This window comes from Onychostoma macrolepis, chromosome 09, assembly GCF_012432095.1.
Source record: "Onychostoma macrolepis isolate SWU-2019 chromosome 09, ASM1243209v1, whole genome shotgun sequence".
Lineage (NCBI taxonomy): Eukaryota > Metazoa > Chordata > Actinopteri > Cypriniformes > Cyprinidae > Onychostoma > Onychostoma macrolepis.
The window spans coordinates 36,845,739-36,868,342 of record NC_081163.1 but is presented as its reverse complement, the minus strand read 5'-3'; the positions used below and the strand labels follow the sequence as shown (position 1 = coordinate 36,868,342).

At 43.0% G+C, this 22,604-nt stretch overlaps 1 protein-coding gene across 1 annotated transcript in view; it reads left to right on the top strand.

Annotated features, from left to right (window-relative positions):
* The window catches only part of ranbp2 (RAN binding protein 2), a 31,848-nt gene that overhangs the window by 8,274 nt on the left and 970 nt on the right, over window positions 1-22,604 (top strand). Inside the window, 14 exon segments of the mRNA XM_058786999.1 lie at window positions 11-142; window positions 5,885-6,079; window positions 6,160-6,243; window positions 7,922-8,060; window positions 8,334-8,428; window positions 8,525-9,721; window positions 9,723-12,723; window positions 16,233-16,421; window positions 16,524-16,601; window positions 16,683-17,069; window positions 18,026-18,112; window positions 18,610-18,773; window positions 18,854-19,127; window positions 20,117-20,451. Coding sequence (XP_058642982.1) covers window positions 11-142; window positions 5,885-6,079; window positions 6,160-6,243; window positions 7,922-8,060; window positions 8,334-8,428; window positions 8,525-9,721; window positions 9,723-12,723; window positions 16,233-16,421; window positions 16,524-16,601; window positions 16,683-17,069; window positions 18,026-18,112; window positions 18,610-18,773; window positions 18,854-19,127; window positions 20,117-20,451 — 6,357 coding nt within the window.

The following is a 22,604-nucleotide window of genomic DNA, read 5'->3' as shown; positions in this document are numbered from 1 at the left end:
TGATCATCAGATCTATCAGAGGCTGTCAGAGGAGGCAGGAAACGGGCTTGAGGAAACTCAGGGCAGGTGCACCAACTTCCTCCTGAAGTTCAGAAAGTACTTGACCAAGATTTATCAGGCCAATGCAGAGGATATGGAGAAGGTATGTGAAATGCACCACTGACTCCCTCGTGTGAACATCCGCTTCTGAATGGAGAAAACAATAAAACTATAGGAATAAAAAAGGAATATATAGGTCTATACACTAAATGTTTCATTTAAGTCATTTACGATTCACAAAACAAAAGAAAAATAGCTTAAAGCTGTTTTAATTACAAAAATTAAGCAACTGATTTCAAACCCCTTTGCAGTGCGAGTAAGTCTTTGATTTCCTTGTGCTTCTCTCATTGTTAACACGTTTTAAAACCTTTGTTTGCGAGTTGAACAAACTGTAACAGTCTCGCTGAGAAACTACCTAGTGAGGCAAGCTGCAAGATAAATCTGAGGGAGGGACCCGCCGAACAAACTTGCGTTAGATTATAAAGTGTTGACAATTTCACAATTCAAGAATAAACCTCAAATCACAAACAGATATGCTTTATCTTTTCTTGCTTTAGGTTTGTGAAACAAACCCTAACATATATATATATATATTTACATGGAAAAAAACCCAGCAGGAAATTGGAATCACAAATATATAACGTCCAATAACTCGCATGAATGCAATATTGTCACTGTTGTTTGGCAGGGAAGTTGGAAAAGAAAAACCTTAGCTGTCCATTGTCCATGTTCATAGAAAAATCCCAACGATATGTAGCTTAGTTGACAAGACTAGTTGAAGAAATATCCATCGAGTGATGTGATGCAGTGAAACTGGAAATCCAGGTCTAAATACCACTGACCTCCGATTGTAGAACTCATGTTCCAGTTATACCATTAGCATCGACCTCCAACAATGAAGGAAAGAAGACAGATGCTATACAAAAAAAATCCTTCTACAAACAAGACATATAAACTAGCATTAGCACGCCACTTGCACACCGAACAGCAGCCATAAGACAAGAAAAGAAAATACAGCTTACCCATAACATAACCAACATAACATTGACCAGACAATATCCAGACAGACAATTGGCCACAGCCATATCACCCTGCGGTCCAAGACTGGTCACCCACGGAAGCTAAGCAGGGCTGAGCTGGTCAGTAGCTGGATGGGAGACTCCTGGGAAAACTAGGTAGCTGTTGGAAGAGGTGTTAGTGAGGCCAGCAGGGGGCGCTCACCCTGCAGTCTGTGTGGGTCCTAACACCCCAGTATAGTGACGGGGACACTATAATGTAAAAAACACCGTCTTTCAGATGAGACGTTAAACTGAGGTGCTGACTCTCTGTGGTTATTAAAAATCCCATGACACTCATCGTAAAGAGTAGGGGTGTAACCCCGGTGTCCTGGTCAGATTCCCGCCACTGGCCCTTGTCAATCATGGCCTCCTAATAATCCCCATCCACATGATTGGCTCTATCTCTCTCTCCTCTCCACCTGCAGCTGGTGTGTGGTGAGCGCACTGGTGCCGTTGTCCTGTGGCTGCCGTCGCATCATCCAAGTGGATGCTGCACACTGGTGGAGGTCGAGGAGAGACCCCCCCCCACATGATTGTAAAGCGCTTTGGGTTTACTACAGTACACAAAGTGCTATATAAGTGCTTCATTCATTCAGACAAAAACAGAACACTTACATGATTGAGCTTGAAACTGAGGTTTCTTAGTCTGGACATTTACATTTATTCATTTTTCAGACGCTTTTATCCAAAGCGACATACAATTGGGGAATACATAAAGCGATTCATCTTAAAGAGGCAAACAGACAGAGGAAGTGCTCATAATACCAAGTTTCAGGCATTGTTCAAATAAGTACAAGCTATTTGCTATTTTTTTTTTACATTTAGGATGAAGTTAAATAGAGTCGAAAGAGGTGAGTTTTTAGCTGTCGTTTGAAAATTGACAGGGATTCAGCTTTCTGGATAGGGGTAGGAAGATCATTCCAGCAGCCAGGAACAGTGAACAAAAATGTTCTGGAGAGTGATTTTGAGCCTCTCTGTGATGGTACCACGAGGCGTCGCTCACTAGCAGATCTCAGACTTCTGGAGGGGATGTAGATTCTTAATAGTGAGTGCATGTAGGCGGGTGCTGAGCCTGTGGTTGTTCTATATGCAAGCATCAGTGTCTTGAACTTGATGCGAGCTGCGATTGGTAGCCAATGCAATGAGATAAAGAGAGGTGTGACATGGGCTCTTTTGGGTTCCTTGAAGACCAGTCGTGCCGCCGCATTCTGAATCATTTGTAGAGGTTTGACTGTGTTTGATGGAAGTCCAGCCAGAAAAGCATTGCAGTAGTCCAGCCTAGAAATGGCAAGGGCCTGGACAAGAAGTTGTGCAGCATGCTCCGTCAGAAAGGGCCTGATCTTTCTGATGTTGTGTAGTGCAAACCTGCAAGATCGAGCAGTCTTTGCAATGTGGTCTTTGAAGGTCAGCTGGTCATCAAAGATTACACCAAGATTTCTGACTGAACTTGATGAGGGTAATTGAGAATGGGAAGTCGTGGCCTAATGGTTAGAGAGTCGAACTCCAAAGGTTGCGAGTTCGAGTCTCGGGCTGGCAGGAATCGTAGGTGGGGGGAGTGAATGTACAGCGCTCTCTCCACCCTCAATACCACAACCTCAATCTATCTCCACCTCAATACCACATGGTATTGATTTTTCAATACCACGACTGAGGTGCTCTTGAGCAAGGCACCGACTGCTCCCCGGGCACCGCGGCATAAATATTATAATAATGTGTTCACGGTGTGTGTGCGCACTTTGGATGGGTTAAATGCAGAGCACGAATTCCGAGTATTGGCCGTATGTCACGTCACTTTCACTTAATTGTTGAAGGATCTAGCTGGATGATGAGATTGTGAGATTATGCTGTAGAGTCGGAGTAGCAGGGAAGACAAGAAGCTCAGTCTTTGCCAGGTTGAGCTGCAGGTGATGTTCTTTCATCCATGCCGAGATGTCCGCCAGGCAGCCTGAGATCCGAGCAGCTACCGTTGGATCATCTGGTTGAAAAGAGAGAGAGAGAGAGCTGTGTAATCAGCGTAGCAATGGTAGGAGAAACCATGTGCCTGTATGATGGGACCCAGTGATGTAGTGTATATGGAGAAGAGGAGGGGTCCAAGAACCGATCCCTGAGGAACCCCAGTGACCAGTTGGTGTGCTTTGGATGCCTCCCCTCCCCAGGCCACCCTGAAAGACCTACCAGTGAGATAGGATTCAAACCAGCGAAGTGGAATCCTGTGATGCCCAGTGCTGAGAGAGTGGACGGGAGGATCTGATGATTCAGTGTCAAAAGTGGCAGATAGATCCAGCAGATGGACTCAGAGTAGTTTGGGTGAACCATGCTTCCCCCTTCCCCAAACAATACAGACGACTTCTCCCCCTTACCTGGCTATATATAAGAGAGAATGCTACCTAGAGATGAACAAAAAAAATAATTAAAGATTTACTTGCACTAAATTGTTTTAAAAATATTTTTTAATTAAGTTTTAATACTTTTTATTTGCAGTCTTTTATTTTTTAATTAGGCCTGGGCTTTCAAATACTGTCAGTTTTATAACGAACAAACAAATATAGATTTGAAGATGTGAAATGTTATTTCCAGTCGTTTATTATACAGTGAATAAAACAGCTTGTGAATAGTCAAGTAATGTTATTTACCTCAGAAAAGAGGCTGTTGCTGTTTTAAATTAAATGCATGAGAAGAATGAAAGGTTGGACACCACAGATGTTTTTTGCAGAGTAGTAGGCTAATTTTCATATTAATGTTATTCAAGCAATATACTGCCTTGACCAGGGTGGCCGCGTGGAGGCCTGTTACGATAACAACTTTTTGTTGTGCGATATATTGCCCCAGAAATAATTGCGATAAGCGATATTATTGTCATTTTAAAGACCATTTTATGTCACTGAATATATAATCATAATGTAACAGCATAATAACGCAAGAAGGCCTACGCACTTCCAAATGCCAACAAACTTTTAATTCTAAAGAATATTTAGATCATGGAAATTAAGTATCAAAATATTACATACCTTTAAAAACTTGAATAAATGGTAAATAAACATTTAACAAAAAGTGCAAAGTAACAAGTAGAAAAAAAGAAAAATGCACAAAGAACTTTTTCCATCTACAGATTTTTCCCTGACTCTTTTCTCTGTAAATTAAGGGTGCACACTATTGCTGAAAAACACAATCACTACTTAGCTGTCAGATGTCTGTATGCATGAAGGCTCAGACTTCTAAACGAAGCCATATCTGCAGATATATCTGTAGAAGCAGTTTTTAAATTTGAACTAGCACCTCAGGACTACACCATGTTATGTACGAGAAGCTGCAAAAGACACAGGCGCAAGAGGAATGTACAAAACATGATGACATTAAGTAAAAATAATGGGGGATATATTGCGTCACCAAAAATGATTGAGGTCATGTACATATATTGCGCGATAAGTCGATATATTGATTATTGCGACAGGCCTAGCCGCGGGTCCTTAAAAAGTCTTAATGTCTTAAATTCAGATTCAGTGGGTCTTAAATATCTTCGGTCTCATTACCGCAAAAGTTTCCCCATTAGACAGACGGAAGATTAATGTTGCGCTGTTGAGGCTTGTGCTGCGTGTCTCTGTGAGAGACTTATATGGAGAAATCAAATCAAATGAGCATAACGGCAGACATACAGAACGAAAATAGTTCCAAACAAAGATCAGAAGTGTTGCACATTCTCCAAACAGCACTCGCATGTTTGTTCCTGAATGATTCAGTGTTTTGAATGAATAAGTGACGTACCGCCACCTACTGGTCCTTTAGTTAGTTTAAAAGTATGCATTTTTCCACCATCATTTCTTGTTTGTATATTCAAAATGTTTTATTTAAAACATTAGTCATAACATTATTGCGGTTGTAAATTTGTAATGCAAATTATTTAATTTGATTGCTAACAGCCCTGTTGTGTGTATTAAATTTCTTCATCAGTTGTAAGAATTTGACATGAAAGATGATGCATACATTTAATAAGGTTAAAAAATATTGGACTTTATGGAGGTAAATAACAACCTGGGGTAAATATTAAAAACATGCAGATTTAAATATGTAAAAGCTGAATAGAAAACTGAAAATACTGCTTCATTTTCACCACCAAAAATATTGCTGATGCGGAGCTTTTGAGGGATATTTTGTATGGGATATTGTCTGCAGATATGAATAGTTCTCTGTATATCGTAATAATAAATAGCATTTTTGACAGCGATGATATTTTGTTTTCTTTTTAAATTTAAAAACACATTAAATATTACATTTACATATGTAATATAATGTGTATTTCCTTCACAGGTTTGGTCTTAAATTTTACATAAGGTGGTATTAAAAGGTCTTAAATTTAACTTGTTCATATCTGTAGACACCCTGTTGACTTTATTCTGAAAATACAATGAATTTAATCTTGCATTGCTATGACTTTATTCTCAACAATATGGCTACCACTTTATTCTCGTAATTTAGATTTTCTCAAAATTATGACTTTAACCTCATGATCCTCTGTTTATTTGTCTGGGTGTTTAACTGCCGAATGTTGTTCCTTGCGCCACCTGGTGTATATTGTGTGAAGCACAACAATGTTTTAACAATCTGAAAAAGCACCTGCAGGGAGCTCTGTGATCACGTGCGACTAGTTGCATGCTGACGCAAGAAAAAATGCGCATTCTTAATGGCCACATCTGTGTTTTTTTTTTTTTTTTTTTAAGTTATAATAATATTGTGACATAAATCTTTGCTTATGGAGCAGCGCTGGCATGTCTGTATGTGTTTTTGTGAAGTTACCTGTATCTATGGAGGAGGTGATGGATTTGTTGAACGAGGTCAACCAGCAGCTTGAAGATGTTGGTGAGGTGGATGAAGATCAGGTGGACTATCCTGTGACATCCAGCCCCGGTCAGCCCGCTGAAGGCCATGTTAAATTCTCCACACCTTCCCCATCCAAGAGTGTCACGTCACCATCCAAAAGATCTGTGGTACGTCACGGCTCTGCTGTTTCTGCTCAAACTCTGTGTGCTGTTTACTGTTGCTGATTGTCTCTGTCTCCCTCCTGCAGTTCTCCCCCAAAACGCCGCCTCACTGGGTGGAGGACCAGAAGTCACTGCTGCAGATGTTATGCCAGCAGGTCGAGGCCTTGAAGGTCAGTCCAACATCAACAGCCTGCAGAAGAATCAATCAGTTTCTTTGCTTTTGTTTTTCCACAGTGTGAATTTACCTTCTGAGCATTATTTAGAATTAGGAGAGTGCTGTAGACTAGTTCAGAACCAGACTGAAGGACGTTTGCATGCAACTGGAGAGCATGCTTTGTGAATCTAGTGCTTATTGGAAGAAAAAAACAACACTAAGTTTAAATGTTAGACTCATGTTGGTATTCATAGGAAAGATATATTAAAAACACTTCCTTCAAAATCACTGAAGCAGTGACTCACTTCATTTCAGAGTGAGCGCACTCTTGCCAGAACTCCCATTATTATTGAAGCTAATAAACTCAGCCTATTGTTCACCTCGTGTCTTTGTGCAGAAGCGCACTGAACACTGCTTTGAACGGTATAGAAACCTTTGCACTCATACACGCAGGAGTGTTTAAAAGCAGTCAGCTGTCAGCGGGAGCCAAACGGAGTCTGTATTACCAAACACTGGTATCGGGACATTTTATAATTTCAGAATCATCTTAGTAAAAAAGTGCTGCTACATTTGACAACTCTAGCTAAAGCTTTACAAAGCAAAATTAATTTTCTTTGTTTTTAATGTAGTCTGTTGAATAATCCATGTTTTATCACTTTAAAGGATTAGTTCACTTCTAGAATAAAAATGTACTGATCATTTACTCACCCCCATGTCATCCAAGATGTTCATGTCTGTCTTTCTTTAGTCGAAAAGAAATTAAGGTTTTTGAGGAAAGCATTCCAGGATTTTTCTCCATATAGTGGACTTAAATGGAGGCCGACGTGTTAAAGGTCCAAATTGCAGTTTCAATACAGCTTCAAAGGGTCCACACCAGGGTGTCAAACTCAGTTCCTGGAGGGCCACAGCCCTGCACAGTTTAGATATAACACTAATTAAACACACCTGATCCAGCTAATCAGGTTGTTAAGGCTTATTTGAAAACTACATGGTAGGTGTTGGAGCAGGGTTGGAACTAAACTATGCAGGGCCGCGGCTCTCCAGGAACACCCCAGGTTTGACACCCCAGCCGAGTGAGGGTCAAACGATCGGTCATTTTCTAAAAACAGATGAAATAAAAAAAAATAATTATACTTTTTAAGCAAAGTAACTGATAACGCCTTTAAACACACTGCACGTCACAACAAAATTGTCACACTGAACAAAGGAAACAATAAAACCTTGGTTTGTTTGGTAATCATTTTCACCAAACATTCTCTGTCAGTGTGAAAAGGGATTTTACTCTTAAAATTAGGTCCAAACACTGAAACCTGCGTATTACTGGTAGTAGCGTGTTGCAGTTTTTCACAGAGGGTATTTAATGTAGTGTGATTTTAACCAGCTTTCAACTTCAAGCAAAGGGGATGGTAAGGGTAAATTCTCATACGGTGAAGCTGTATTAACCCAGTAAATTATTGAATATTGAGTTAAAGGGTCTTGTCTGCAATGCTCTGGCATCTAGCACGGCTTCCAGTCCCAGCTCAAGGTCTTTATCTCTCATGTGCCTCTCTCGCTCTTGTTCCACTCTCCTAATAAAGGCATGCAAGGCAAAAATATTACTTAAAAATAAGCTATAATAAATGTCCTGTAGTACCAGCTGAAAACAAGTGTAAGTGTTAGGAAATTCACTTTTGATTGTTTTTTGTCTCACGCAGAATGAGGTTCATGACCTGCGCCATAATTCTTCAGATGCCACAGCATCCTCATATAGGATGTATCGAGACAACTACACTGCAGAAGGACTTCAGGAAACGTTTCCTGCAGCGCAGACGTTCCACGGTGTTCCTCTCACTGGTAAGTTCAATGACTTACCCAAATCAGCAGTCTTTGTTTGAAATGTGAAATTGTACGTGTATACTAGTGATTCTCAAAGCGTAACAGCCCCCATGAGTCTTGTTCACTTTCAGCATTTGAATATACACACAATCTCACAAAAGTAGATGTGAGAAACAATGAGGCTTGTGCAGATTTTTCTTATATGTATGTGATTTATGCAAACTAAGTAAAGAACCACTTGTGTATACAGTAGTTGAGACATGCCTAAACCATTCCTTTTATTTGTCTCAGTTGCTACTACAGGTCCCTCTGTGTACTACAACCAGTCTCCAGCATATAATTCACAGTATCTTCTGCGCACCGCTGCAAATGTCACACCAACAAAGGTACGGGAGGGATTTTCATGTAAACACAAAAATATTCTACCTTACATTAACGGGGCAGAGAATCTATATCAAAGTATTGTTTGTTTGCCTCTGCAGGGCCCAGTATACGGGATGAATCGCCTTCCTCCACAGCAGCATATGTATGCCTACCAACAATCAACACACACTCCACCTCTCCAGTCAACACCTGCATGCATGTATCCTCAAGAGCAGGTCTTCGGTCCTCCCATCCGGTTTGAGTCACCAGCTACAACATTACTCTCCCCATACAGTGAGGAGTATTATGGTCACAATGTTCCTCAGCCCACAGTAAATCCAACATTGCCAGAGCCTGGATATTTCACTAAGCCATGTGCTGTTACATCCACACAGCCAACCAGGAGCACTGAAAGCAAGGCTGTCGACCCCAAGATGAGTTTTGGGCCGCAGTTCACAGGTGAACCTGCTAAGGTTCCCAACTTTGGAGGAGGAGCTGTCACCCAAACAACAACAGCAACAACTGCGTTCAAGTTCAACTCCAATTTCAAGTCCAATGATGGTGATTTCACCTTCTCCTCTGCTCAGGGGAAAAACAGTGAAAGCCTCTTGGGACTTCTGACATCAGATATTCCTCCCAAAGCAGAGGTACCATCAGAACCGAAACATCAGACTCAAGACCAGCTGCCTAGCCAGAGCGAAGTCTTTACCTTTGGAAGTAAAAATTCTGCAGGATTTTCATTCACTGATGGTGCTCAGAACCAGATGAGTGTTTTTGGCGACACCGACCAAAGGTTTAGCTTTACAAGTGGAACCAAGCCAACATTAGGGAATTCCGAGGCTCGGGAAGAGAAAAGTGGGGAAAGTGACAATGATAGCACCCATGTGGAAGAGGACGAGGATGGGCCTCATTTTGAGCCCATTGTGCCTCTACCTGATAAGGTCGACGTGAAAACTGGTGAGGAAGAGGAGGAGGAGATGTTCTGCAAGAGAGCAAAACTCTTCCGATTTGACTCGGAGGCTAAAGAATGGAAAGAGAGGGGCATTGGCAGTATCAAAATCCTGAAGCACAAAACCTCCGGGAAAGTTCGTCTGTTGATGAGGAGGGAGCAGGTTCTGAAAATCTGCGCCAATCACTATATCACTGCTGACATGGCCCTCAAACCAAATGCTGGATCTGACAAATCCTGGGTGTGGTACGCTATGGATTATGCAGATGAAATGCCGAAGACTGAGCAGTTGGCCATTCGTTTTAAAACAGCAGAAGACGCGGCGCTGTTTAAAGTTAAATTTGAGGAGGCTCAAAAGTTCATTTCGAATCCTGCAAAGCCAACAGACTGAAAAGGAAAGCGCAACTTCACAACCTCAGGTTTCATCCAAAGTAGTGGATCTCAAAACCCTGTTTTCCAAGAAGGAGGGTGAATGGGACTGTGACGTGTGCTGTGTAAGAAACGCTCCCACGTCTGCGGTGTGCGTGGCCTGCAACAGTGCAGCTCCTTCTACAGCACAGGTCAAACCTATAGAGGAACCCAAAGGCTCTGGCCCTGTGGCTCCTCCTGCCAAACAGTTTTCTTTTGGACTTTCTGGAGATTCCGCTAAGAACACCGCCAGCACTGATGTCAGCTCGAAGGGCTTCATGTTTGGATCTCAAATACCAGTTTCTTTTAAGTTTGGATTGACTGATGCTGTGGTGACATCTGCTGGCTTTGGAGCTCAGGCTGAGAAGAAAACAATTCAGGCTGATGCACCACAACAAGAGAAAGTGTCAGCAGCTCCAGCAGTCCCATTTGGCACTGGATTTGGTGCTCAGTTTGCCAAGAAAGAGGGTCAGTGGGACTGTGACTCCTGCCTAGTGAGGAATGATGCCTCAGCAACTGAATGCGTTTCTTGCAAAGCCCCCTGCAGCACTGAAAAAACTAATACATCATCGAAAGTTGGGCTAGCTGCCATGTTTTGTAAAAAAGATGGACAGTGGGATTGTGACACTTGCTTGGTAAGAAATGAAGGTTCATCTAGCCATTGTGTTTCATGTCAGACAGCAAACCCAAATATGAAAAACAAGACCTCTGCTGCACCATCAAGTTCCTCTTTTAACATCAGTTTTGGAGCTTCTAGCAGCCAACCTGCTGCGACAGGATTTAAAGCCAATTTCAATCCAGGCACTGCTTTTCAGTTCGGCACAAGTACGGAAAAAGTATCCTCAGAAGGCTTTAAGTTTGAGTCCTCCACAACTGAGGCTGAAAAGTCATCAGGCAGTTCCAATTTTTCGTTTTCTATGCCGGCGCCTGTTGGCGGGTTTAAGTTTGGCATTCCAGAATCTGAGGCAAAACCATTAGACGGACAGTCCCAAAATGGATCTGCATCTGACCTCCTCAAAAATATTGCTGAGCTTCACAAAGAGAAAGAAAAAGAGGCAGCCCCAACTTCCTCAGAACAGTCTGTAGACGCTGATAGTCACGATAATAATCCCCTCTTTACTGGTAAACCTAACACCTTTAGTTTCGCTGACTTGGCGAAGTCACCAGGAAGTTTTCAGTTTGGCCAGAATGATCCTACTTTCAAAGGCTTTGCAGGGGCTGGCAAACAGCTCTTTACTGGGTTTAATTCCGGCCCCAAGGCCGACATCTCTGGCGATCAAGATGAAGATATGTACAAAACTGAGGAGAATGACGATATTCAGTTTGAGCCTGTTGTTCAGATGCCAGAGAAGGTCGACCTTGTTACAGGCGAAGAAGATGAGAAAATCTTGTATTCACAACGCGTCAAACTCTTCAGGTTTGATACGGAAACAAACCAATGGAAAGAAAGAGGAGTCGGCAACCTTAAACTGCTCAAGAATAACCAGAATGGGAGACTGCGAATTCTTATGAGGAGAGAGCAGGTGTTGAAAGTGTGCGCTAATCATTGGATCACAACCACAATGAACCTAAAGCCCCTCTCTGGCTCAGATCGAGCCTGGATGTGGCTGGCCAGTGACTTCTCAGATGGAGATGCCAAATTAGAACAACTTGCGGCAAAATTCAAAACACCAGAGCTTGCAGAAGAATTCAAGCTGAAATTCGAGGAGTGTCAGCGACTGCTTTTGGATATTCCTTTGCAGACCCCTCACAAGCTCGTGAACACTGGCAGAACGGCCCACCTTATACAGAAAGCTGAAGAAATGAAATCTGGTCTTAAGGACCTCAAATCATTCTTGACTTACCAAAACAAGGAAGACGAAAGTGGCGATACAAGTCATAGTACCTCTGCAGTTGTAGTCAAGCTCGACTCTGAGAGCACCGCACCCACTTTAGAATGGGATAATTACGATTTGCGAGAGGAAGCGCACGAGGGCTATGACAGCTCCTCTTTGTGCGATAATCCTTCACAGCCAGATCCAGTAGCAAAAAATTTATTCCGCTTTGGCGAATCGTCCACAGGCTTTAGTTTCAGTTTTCAGCCAATTCTCAGTCCCTCGAAGTCTCCATCTAAGCTAAACCAGAGCCAGGCTTCTGTTGGCACAGATGATGAGCAAGAAGCATCGCAGGAGGAAGAGCGAGATGGTCAGTACTTCGAGCCTGTTGTGCCACTGCCTGATCTTGTTGAAGTCTCAACAGGAGAGGAGAATGAGCAAGTTCTTTTCAGTCACCGGGCCAAATTATACCGCTACGATAAAGATCTTAGTCAGTGGAAGGAACGAGGTATAGGAGACCTTAAAATACTACAGCACAGCGAAACGAAGCGTGTCAGACTTGTGATGAGACGGGACCAGGTCCTCAAACTGTGTGCAAACCATTGGATTGCTTCCGATATGAAACTTGAGCCTATGAAAGGAGCTGAGAAAGCGTGGATCTGGAGTGCCTTTGATTTTGCTGAAGGGCAGGGCAAGGTGGAACAGCTGGCAGTTCGATTTAAACTGCAGGAAACTGCAAATGCTTTCAAAGAAATCTTTGAAGAGGCAAAGACTGCACAGGAAAAAGACACTCTACTAACCCCGCTTTCTGCAAGAGAACCTGCCTCCACCCCGGAGACGCTTTGTGGCAAGGCTGCAGTTGCTGTACTTGAGGAAACCACAAGAGAATGTACTGGACTCTCTGAGGAAAGCAGTCCTAAACCGGATCAGACACCTCAAAGCACCAAGAATGTGGTCTCTCCTCCAAAGTTCGTCTTTGGGTCAGACTCGGTGCAGAAGATCTTTGGAAGCCCTTCGCCATCAAAAGAAAAATCTCCTGTTATTTCCAGTTCAAAAGATGAGGAAATGGCTGTCTCGAAACTCAAAACCTCTGGACCAGCAGTGAGCAGCCAGTCTTCAGTTGGGACTCCTTTCAGCATACCAACAAGTAAGCTATGTTCTGTGACCCATAGTTATGAATAAAACTGTATCTCTTTGTTTAGCTCACAGCTTTCCAACCCTGCTCCAAACACACCTGCCTTCAGTTTAAGTAGTCCTAAAGATTACGATTAGCTGCTTGAGGTGTGTTCAACTAAGGCTGGAGCAAAGCGCATCTCTGGTTTAGGTTCTATTTAGTTTAATTACTTTTTTAACGAGGACAATTCTACACTTTCTTATTGTGTAGGTTATTGCTGTAAAACATCCTTGCACTATTACCCCTTTTCCACCAGCATGCTAGTTCAGAATCAGTGCTATATTGCTGGTTTGGAGTTGGTTCGACTGGCGAGCCTTCTAAGAGCCAGTTTGCCTTTCCACTGGCTAGAGAGCCACCACAGAGCCAGGTCTTGCGTCACTGAATACATCATCTGAATACGTCTCACTTCCCTAGCAACGCTAGCGCGGCAGCACCAAACACGATGGGTTTGTTCGGGAGCGATCCAAAAGCATAAAGAGCAATCTGCTTTCCAGTCGCTCCCGCGGCGCATGGCCGGTCCACCCGGTGCCAGTGCATCCCGAACAAGCCTAAACACTATCAACAATGGTGGACGTTGTGTTGCTATTGATGTTCATGGCTTTAATAACCTACATCAGCATCCAGACACAGCGAATCCAACATGTTTAGCTGTTATTTCAAATATGGCAGTCAAAAGTGTTTTGTTGGTCACGGTAACCCCGCCCCCAGCCCCTGACGTAAGCGGTTCTTACTTCTAGCCCAGCAATGTTTTGGTGCCATTTACGAACCACTTTTCCTGGTTCGGAGCTGGTACTTTGGGTGTCGAAAGACAAAGAACCGATTTGAAACTAGGCTCTGGCTCCGAACCAGCACTCAAACTGCATTGGTGGAAAAGGGGTATATGTTGCCTCTGCCTCGTTTAAGCCCATATTTTTGACACACACAGACAGATTTTCATCCACTCAGTTCTTCAACAAAATGGCACAAAACTTTAACACGTAATATTATTTTTTTAGGTTTGGATTTTAGGCTTTTCAAAAATAATCCTATGGCTTTTTGGACCTGCACATCAGCCAACCAGTTTGAAGCCCGAGGTATTTCAGGTCACGGTATACTGTGGCACATAGAGCTCTCACTGACTGGCATGAGCCAGGAGACCTGACCTTGGCTGAATGATGTGATAACCCAACGTTACTCAATCCAAACATTTGCATGGTCTGAAATCTGCTAACCTTTACTCGTTTGTTTGAAATTTCAGTAGAATTAGGGTGCACCAGTGGCTTCAAAGTCCTTCAGGTACTCGGCAGTCAGTGTCTTGCAAAGTGATATCCCGTCTTTAAATGTGACCCTGGCAGGTCCAAGTATTTCTATCTCGGCTATATAGTTATGACTGTTTTTGGCTCTGCTATACATCATACATGTAGAAGCAGTTTTGTAGTCGGCTGCTGACTCTTCTGCTAATGTTTTCCCTTACAAATAGAGCTATTTCTGCCAACAGACCAACTAATATGACACCTGTACAGAGTTCAGTTTTAATGTGGTTCCTCTGTACTGTCTTAACCGCAGTGTTTCTTGAGCTACATGAGAGCTGCATTATTTCTCTCATTAATTTTAATGAACAGAATTTACATTAAAATAGAAGTGACACATTTTTCTAGAGAGGACTACAGAGATCAGACTCTGTATACGGGACAATACATGAGCTAAGACTGCGCTATTATAAATCATAGTTGTCAATTGCCCTTAAAATAGTGATTTGTGATTTAATCATGTAGATTAATAGAATTTACAATAAAATACTTATTGTGTGAGTAAACTTCATTCTTCTAATTTCTGAGTTTTCATTTTTTAATATATCATTACATGACGTGCTGTTGATGTAAAGTAACGTTGCTCAAGTATTTTAGTTTAAGTGTGTTTAGCTTTGCTAGCTAACGGTGGGCTACCTGCTGCCATCAGACGCGCTCCTCGGATGGTCTCCTTTCCCGACTTTTGCTTTTAAGTAGGAATGTGAAAAGAAAAAAAAAAAAACATGGACACTCGCGTTACTTCAAATATTTGTTGGATTTGTTTTATCAGAGCTTTCCGACGTGCGTTCATGTGCGTTTTCTCAGTTGGGAAATTATTTTTCACGTGCGGTGCCGGTGATTTCGTCCGTTTCCGAGAACCAAAGGACAAATATTTCAGCTCGGGGCATTTAAGTGGCACCGAAATCTGCGTTCTGATTCGGTTCTAGTACATACCAGTTACATAGGTACTGGTGCCAATACCCTACATCTGCTGTATTTACCAGAGGGATAAAGCAAGTACATGTTGTGTAATTATGTCCGTGAAGAGTAACGTGGGATTTTAAAGGACTGGAGTGTTGTCTCTTACTGTCTCAAACGCTGCTTCCTTCTGAATTACTCGTACCTCGTGAACCACCAGTTAACGCAGTCGATTCCAAACACATGACCGGTTCAGACAGTCATAAGTGCTCAAGGCTACACGCAGCAAGCGGACAACTGAAGCATACTTTGGGCTTTTGTACTAGTTGGTTGTTGTGAGTCTGCTAACCAGCTAACAAATCTGTGTGGATCTGCATGCTATGAAGAGTCAGGTTTGGTTTCAGTAAATGCGTTTAGCTGTTCTTGCTGCTTACCTCATTCTCATGTTGATGTTTAGAGACAATCCTCATATATAATGATGGACTACCAGGTCAACCAAGCTAAAGAAATGTGTAATGCATGACCTCTTGCCGCATAAGTAGGTTTTGAGTCTTAAGATGTATTTTTCAGTCACTGGCAGAAGTTTGTTTTCTTCATCTACAGAGTTTAATTTGAACGGAAGAAAAGCAGAGTTTCTGCTGAAGAAGCTGTGGACCGCTCAAAGAATAACACGCTTGTTTTGTTGCTTTGTGAGGGGTTTGCGTGAGCTCAAACAGTAGATCTTTGCTAGCCGAGGTCACTTAATTAAAAATAATTGTTGATATTTGCGCTGGATATTTATCCTGAAAGCTTTTTTTTTTTTTTTTTTGGGACCACATTCTTGTTTCGTTGCTTTGAAATAAGAGGGAAGACCCTAAAAGACGCTTCATCTCGCTGTGTGATCGAGAGCATGTGTTTGCATGTGTGTGTGATTTCTGATTTAACGTTGGCTGTGAAGTGTGTGGACGGTCGGAGTACTTTAGTCTGCTACATGCTTTGAGGCTTGTCGGTTTGAAATGACTCCGATTGCTTTCTTAAACATGGTGAGAACTTCAAGAGATGGTTCACCAAACATGAAAACTCAGTCCAGGCTTCATTCCTTCTGTGGAACACAGCATGAGATCATCTCAGGGTTTGTGTTTCCCAGTACAGTATAGAGTCAATGGGACTCATGGGACTTCGAAAGCCTCGTGTTTTGTCAGTCGTACAGATCTAGACCTGCGAGTAAATGACCGCAGTTTTCATGTTGGGATGAACTATCCGTTTAGCAGTTGTTGTTGCTTCAGTTAATCTGGTTTTTGTTTGTTCGCTGCTCAGTGTCCTCCCCGTCGGAGCAGAAGAGCGCTCAGGCCGTGTGTGATGATGATGATGACGATGATGTTGAGATCGTGTTTGAGCAGAGGCCGACACGAGAGCAAGCGGAGCTGGCCGCCAGACTGCAGCTTCCTCCTACGTTCTTCTGCTACAAAAACTGTCCGGGATACGTCAGCGACGATGACAACGACGGTGAGATCCACACGCTGTTGAACAGTAAAACACATGACCGAAGTGCACTTCTGTACACTCTCATTGTTAAATCTTTAACTGTACTCACACCGCTGTTTTCAGATGAGGATTTTGAAAGCGCGGTGAGGAGTCTGAAGGGGAAGCTGTATGAGGATGGCGCTGACGCGGCGTCGGATCACGGTAGGTGATGTTGCTCTTCTCTCACGCTGGAGCTGTGTGGTGATGAGCAGCACGTATAGATGGAGTTGCTCGTGTTTGCAGACTCGGAGGTCACTCTGGTGTGGGAGAAGCGGCCGACTGCAGACGAGGAGCAGAGAGCCAGACGCCTCCTGCTGCCTCCCACCTACCTGTGCGGCGTCAGCAGCGACTCCGAAGCGGAGGCCGAGAGACCGGACGACTTCAACACTGAGCTCCAGAAGCTGCGGCAGGCACAGGTGAGGTGTGCTCCCGATCTTCACATCGCTGCGAGTCCGGTCTGCAGCACAGCACCAGTTCTTCAGGTGACGCCTTCCCATGATGCAGCAGCTGTGGACACGAGCGGCGGCGGAGCAGAAGAGCGTCAGACAGACACACCGGCGGCTGACGGCAGCCGTCCCATCGACCTCTCCACCAAGAGAAGCGGTGAGAGCGACTCCAGCACAGCTGCAGGTGAGCGCCGGTTAAACCTCTCTCAGAGCAGTCTGATTCCTAATGTTTACTCCAGTAAAAATCATGTGAAATGCTTTGTGCAAATATCTGTCCTCTGTGCTACGAGATCCATGTCTGGATTCAGCAGTAAACGGCACGAGCAGCTCCGTGAGAGAAATCAGGCTGGCTGCGTGACTCTTATTACTGTTATGTTTATTCAGGATATCTCAATAGACATCACTAAACTGCAGCTTACATGTGTGCCAGTGTCTTCAGCTCAGCTGCACTTCTGTAATGTAGAGATGGCGCATGCGAGGTTGGGAAAATTAAGCAAACAACTGGGCAGAAAATGTGTTGATTTTAGATTAGATTAGATTAGATAATACTTTATTCATCCCTTTAGCGAAATTCATTGATCCAGTAGCTCACACATGTCAAAAACACCATGGACAATCAAACACCCAACAACTACATAAAAATAAAAAATGTAATAGTAATTGGAGGATTTAAACTCTTGAAGGTCTCATGTGACGGCAAACAAGTGAATACCTTTTTTTTTTTTTTTTTTTTACTTGAAATCCTTTATTTGGTTGTTTGCTTGCATGTCATTGAGACACAAAACGTGGATAACATTTATTTTTTTTACAAAAGGAAAATGACAACTACAAACTGCGGCAACTTTAGATGCTGGTAAAAGTAGCCATTTTTCGTAATCACACCAAATAAAGAATATTGGTATTGGATGTGGCGTTTTCTACCCTCAAGATGAACCGTACAGAACATGATTAAACCATGATACAGACCCAACCATGAGACCTTTCAGCAGTTCCTCTCTCAACACACGATCGTCTGTAAGCTGTATTCAGAGAGGACAGATAACAGCACGAGCTGTGAGTTAGTGAGCGAGGATCAGGCTCAGAGACACTCACTCAAACACACTGATCATCTGCTGAATGCTGTTTGCTTTCCTCCTGCAGGTCTGCCTTTTGGATTCGCATCTGCGGGTGGGTTTTCATTTGCAGAACTGGCAAAGGATTCAGGGAAATTTGCATTTGGAAAAAAAGGTGAGTCTGTTCACCTGTGTTTCCCGCTTCACCAGTCTGATTCATTAGAAGCAGCTCGAAGGGCGTTTATTTGATTTCTCAGACTGAACAGTGCAGTCCAGTTCACTGCTCCTTCTACTGAGCTGTCTTGTAGGCCTGAGTGATATGACAGATATTTTCACTGTTAAATATGTGATTATATAGTGAGTGTGTTGTTCTGCCTCGTGGTTAGTGCGCTGACATGCAGCTCTCCCGGGTTCGATGCCCGTCTCTCCACCCAATGCTTTCCTGTCTTCTCTCTATTATCCTGGCTACATGAAGGCATATAAATGAATATAACTTAAAACTGATTCTCTCAGCTTGAGAGTGAAGGTTGTTTTTAGTGTGTGTGTGTGTGTGTGCGTGCTGGCAGCAGTAATATGAGTCAGTATTATGAGAGTGCTAGTGTGGAATCATACTGCTGCTGTCAGCATCGATGTTAGCAGTATGCTGTTTTCATCACGTGTTTATTTCCACAGATGATAATTTCTCATGGTCAGGCACAGGAGCCACAGTCTTTGGAAGCACAGGGACACAAAAGGAAGGAGAAAAAAACAGCCATGAAGCAGAAGCGGAGGGCAGCGATGATGAGACGCCCCGTAACGACGAGATCCACTTCGAGCCGATCGTGTCTCTGCCTGAGGTGAGCGTTTGCTGTGATGCTGTGAGCTGTGCTCCTCGTGTCTCTGGAGAAGTGTGACGTGTGCTGATGTGCTCCTGCAGGTGGAGGTGAAGTCCGGCGAGGAGGACGAGGAGATCCTGTTCAAAGAGAGAGCCAAACTCTACCGCTGGGACCGCGAGCTCAACCAGTGGAAGGAGCGCGGCGTGGGAGACCTCAAGATCCTCTTCCACCCGGTGAAGAAGAGCTACCGCCTGCTGATGAGACGCGAGCAGGTGCTCAAAGTCTGCGCCAACCACACCATCAGCGAGGGCATCGAGCTCAAGCCCATGAACACCTCGGCTAACGCGCTGGTGTGGACCGCCACCGACTACACCGGTACAGACCTCGCTCCTCGCCACACACACACACGACCCGTGCTGGCAAAATGAGTCAGAATGAGCACATTTTCAAAAATGACTTTTTTTTTTATTTTCACATTCTCCATTAAAATACCTTCTAAATGACGCGTGACTTGTTGGAATCAGACATAAAATGACAGCGACAGCCGTTTGAAGGCGACAGAGTCAGCAGAGCTGATTTAGAGAAAATCGAGTTAAAGTTTTCAAAGCAAAATCGCCAAGCGACATTGCATATTTTCCTCCATTTCTTTTCATAATAATAATTACTATATTATTCATCACAATATATCTATCTTTTATTTTATCTTTGTTATTAAAAATATGAACAAAGATGCAAATAAACATTAGTTTAATCAAGAGCAGCGAGTGATTCCGTCTTTTCTTTTAATGTTTGATTAACAGACAGATCTATATTAAGACCTGCTGTAATGCATGGATCTAATATAATGTTACACATCAGATTTCCCTCGTTCATGTAAGACATAACAGATCATGTTTGTATGAATCTCGCCAAGACATATTTATCAATAATGTACTTCATAGAGAGATCGCGCTCGCGGAGAGGCACGTCTTCTGCTCTTTGCAAATGTCAACACGATGGTTTTGTATTTCATCAGCATGGGTTTGAAAATCATATTTCACGGGTTTGGACTCGTGTCATGGAGAATTTGATATGAATATTCACAAAGCTTTGCAACAATAGACCTACAGCTTGAGAAGCAGCAGCAGGCGCCCAGAAGCGAGCTCCTCTCAGAAAACATACTAATAAAGATCATTTTAGATGTTTAATTAGTATTTGGAGCACTGAGATCACTAGAAGAGGGCTTAATGAACTCATTTTTGTGAAAACCTCAAATTTGACCAAAACGGACATTTTTCACTTAGCTCAAAACCCTGCGCGTTCACACTCGTTTGTCCAGCGTGGGTCAGATCCGTCTCTTCACGTCTGTATGTTTGTGCACACAGAGGGAGACGGGAAAGTCGAGCAGCTGGCGGCGAAGTTCAAGACTCCAGAGCTGGCGGAGGCCTTCAGACAAGCCTTCACAGACTGCCAGAGCCGCATGTCTCAGACTGACGCCGCGCAGATGTCCGCCGCAGAGGCGCTGTCTCGAGAGTCCAACCCTGTGGTGTTCTTCAACATGGCCGTGGATGACGAGGATGCTGGGAGAATCGTGATGGAGCTCTTCGCTCACATCGTGCCCAGAACGGCGGAGAACTTCCGTGCTCTGTGTACGGGAGAGAAGGGCTTCGGTTACCGCCGGTCCGTCTTCCACAGGATCATCCCGGACTTCATGTGTCAGGTGAGGACACGCTGGTGTTCAGCAACTCGCTGATGATGTGTTCTGTACGGAAACAGCGTTCCTTTACATCAGCTCGTTGAAATGGATTCTCAATGTCAAAACGATCATCGTGCGATTGCTACCTATAAAATCAACAAATAATGCGCTTCTGTCATTAATAGGGCTGCAACAATAAATCGATGCATCGCATACAGAGTAATGATCCTGAGATCTTTCAGAATGCATCACGATTCTCTCTTGAATTGATTCTGAGCTTAGTTTTTATCAGCAGATGGTGCTGCATGCTTTAGAAACAGCTGTACACCGCTTGCTTCCAGTTCCTTAACACACACACACACACACACTCACTCACTCACTCACTCACTCACTCACTCACTCACTCACTCACTCACACACACACACACACACACACACACACACACACACACACACACACACACACACACTCACTCACTCACTCTCACTCACTCACTCACTCACTCACTCACTCACCTCACTCACTCACTCACTCACTCACTCACTCACTCACTCCACACTCACTCACTCACTCACTCACTCACACACTCCTCACTCACTCACTCACTCACCACTCACTCACTCACTCACTCCTCCTCACTCACTCACTCACTCACTCACTCACTCACTCACTCACTCACTCACTCACTCACTCACTCACTCACTCACTCACTCACTCACTCACTCACTCACTCACTCACTCACTCACTCACTCACTCACTCACACACTCACTCACTCACACATGAGTCTGCGGTTAAAAACTAAGCTCAGAATCGATTCCAGAGAGAATTGCGACGCATCCCCAAAATCTCAGAATAGATCCAGGATTTGCGAGGCTTTGACTTACCGTCCCACCTCGAGTCAATAATGCGCAGGTTATTCTGCTGCAGAGGTTTCTGTTTCCGCCGGTTTCACACATACTCCGTCTGCAGTGTGTATGCGGTGTGCATATTTTTGTCCACAGCCATGTTAATGAATTAAAGCGCTCACACCGCGCACGGTTCCGTCCAGGAGCGCCTGCAGCAGGGCAGAGATCGAGTCTGTTTCTGCTGTGCGGCATGCACCGAATTAAAGTGACAGCGCATTGTACGCAGTAAAGATGAACACGGATCGACGCAGAAATGTAGTAATTACACCATAAAGACATATAATTAAAGCCTACTGTGTTTCACGGTCAGCACACATGATTTAAATCAAGGAAAAGTGCACTTTTAGATGAACAAGACAATATGGCATTCGTGGAGGTAGAAAAACAAAGTTATTTACGAACCGCAGAATTGCTTTTATCAAAGATTTAAATGCAAAGAAAAGGCACGAGAGTGTGTGTAAGTGTTCATTTAACTGTCTTTGATATCCTGGTACTCTTAAACATCAGGAAGTAGACCGTAGGCTGTGTTTAAATGTGTTGCCACTTGAGCAACTTCATATATAAATAGAAGTAAAAGACATTGAATAAAACGTTGCTTTTATTGCGTTTATGTGAATAAAGCTATGAAAGTTTGTATTTCAGTTCTGTGCAAAAAGAGAACTATTTTCAGTAACAACGTTTGGATTTAAAATTGAAATAATGGTTAAATGTTGTTTGTGGCAAACAGCTGCGGACTCCTGTGTGAAAGCATACGTGACGCACACTGTCTGTGTCTTCAGTGCTTCAGCAGATGCTGACCGGTTATAACGAGCATGACCTCAGGGCACAGCGCCTCCTACTGCTCAAAAGATATTAAAACATTGACATTTCTGACCAGTTTGGCCAAAAATCAGAAGATCGGTCTCGTTATATTTGGAACAGCATACCAAAATAACTAGAACTACATAAATTAAAAGTATTAAAACACATTAATATCAATAATATAATATTAAAAAAGTAATAAAAATGACAAAAACAACTAAGTTAATAATTCTAAATTAAAGTGAATTAAATATCAACAAAAAGTACAATTAATAATATACTGCGAAAAAAAAAAAAAAATATTTTTTTAAAAACAACAATGGAATAAAATACAAAATTTGAAATTTAGGGGTTAGGGTTCAGGACAGCCACCTCCAAACTGAAAGTACCCAATAAATGATGATTTTATATATATTTTTATATATATATATATATAAAGCTTACTGATATTTTATATTATGTATTGAA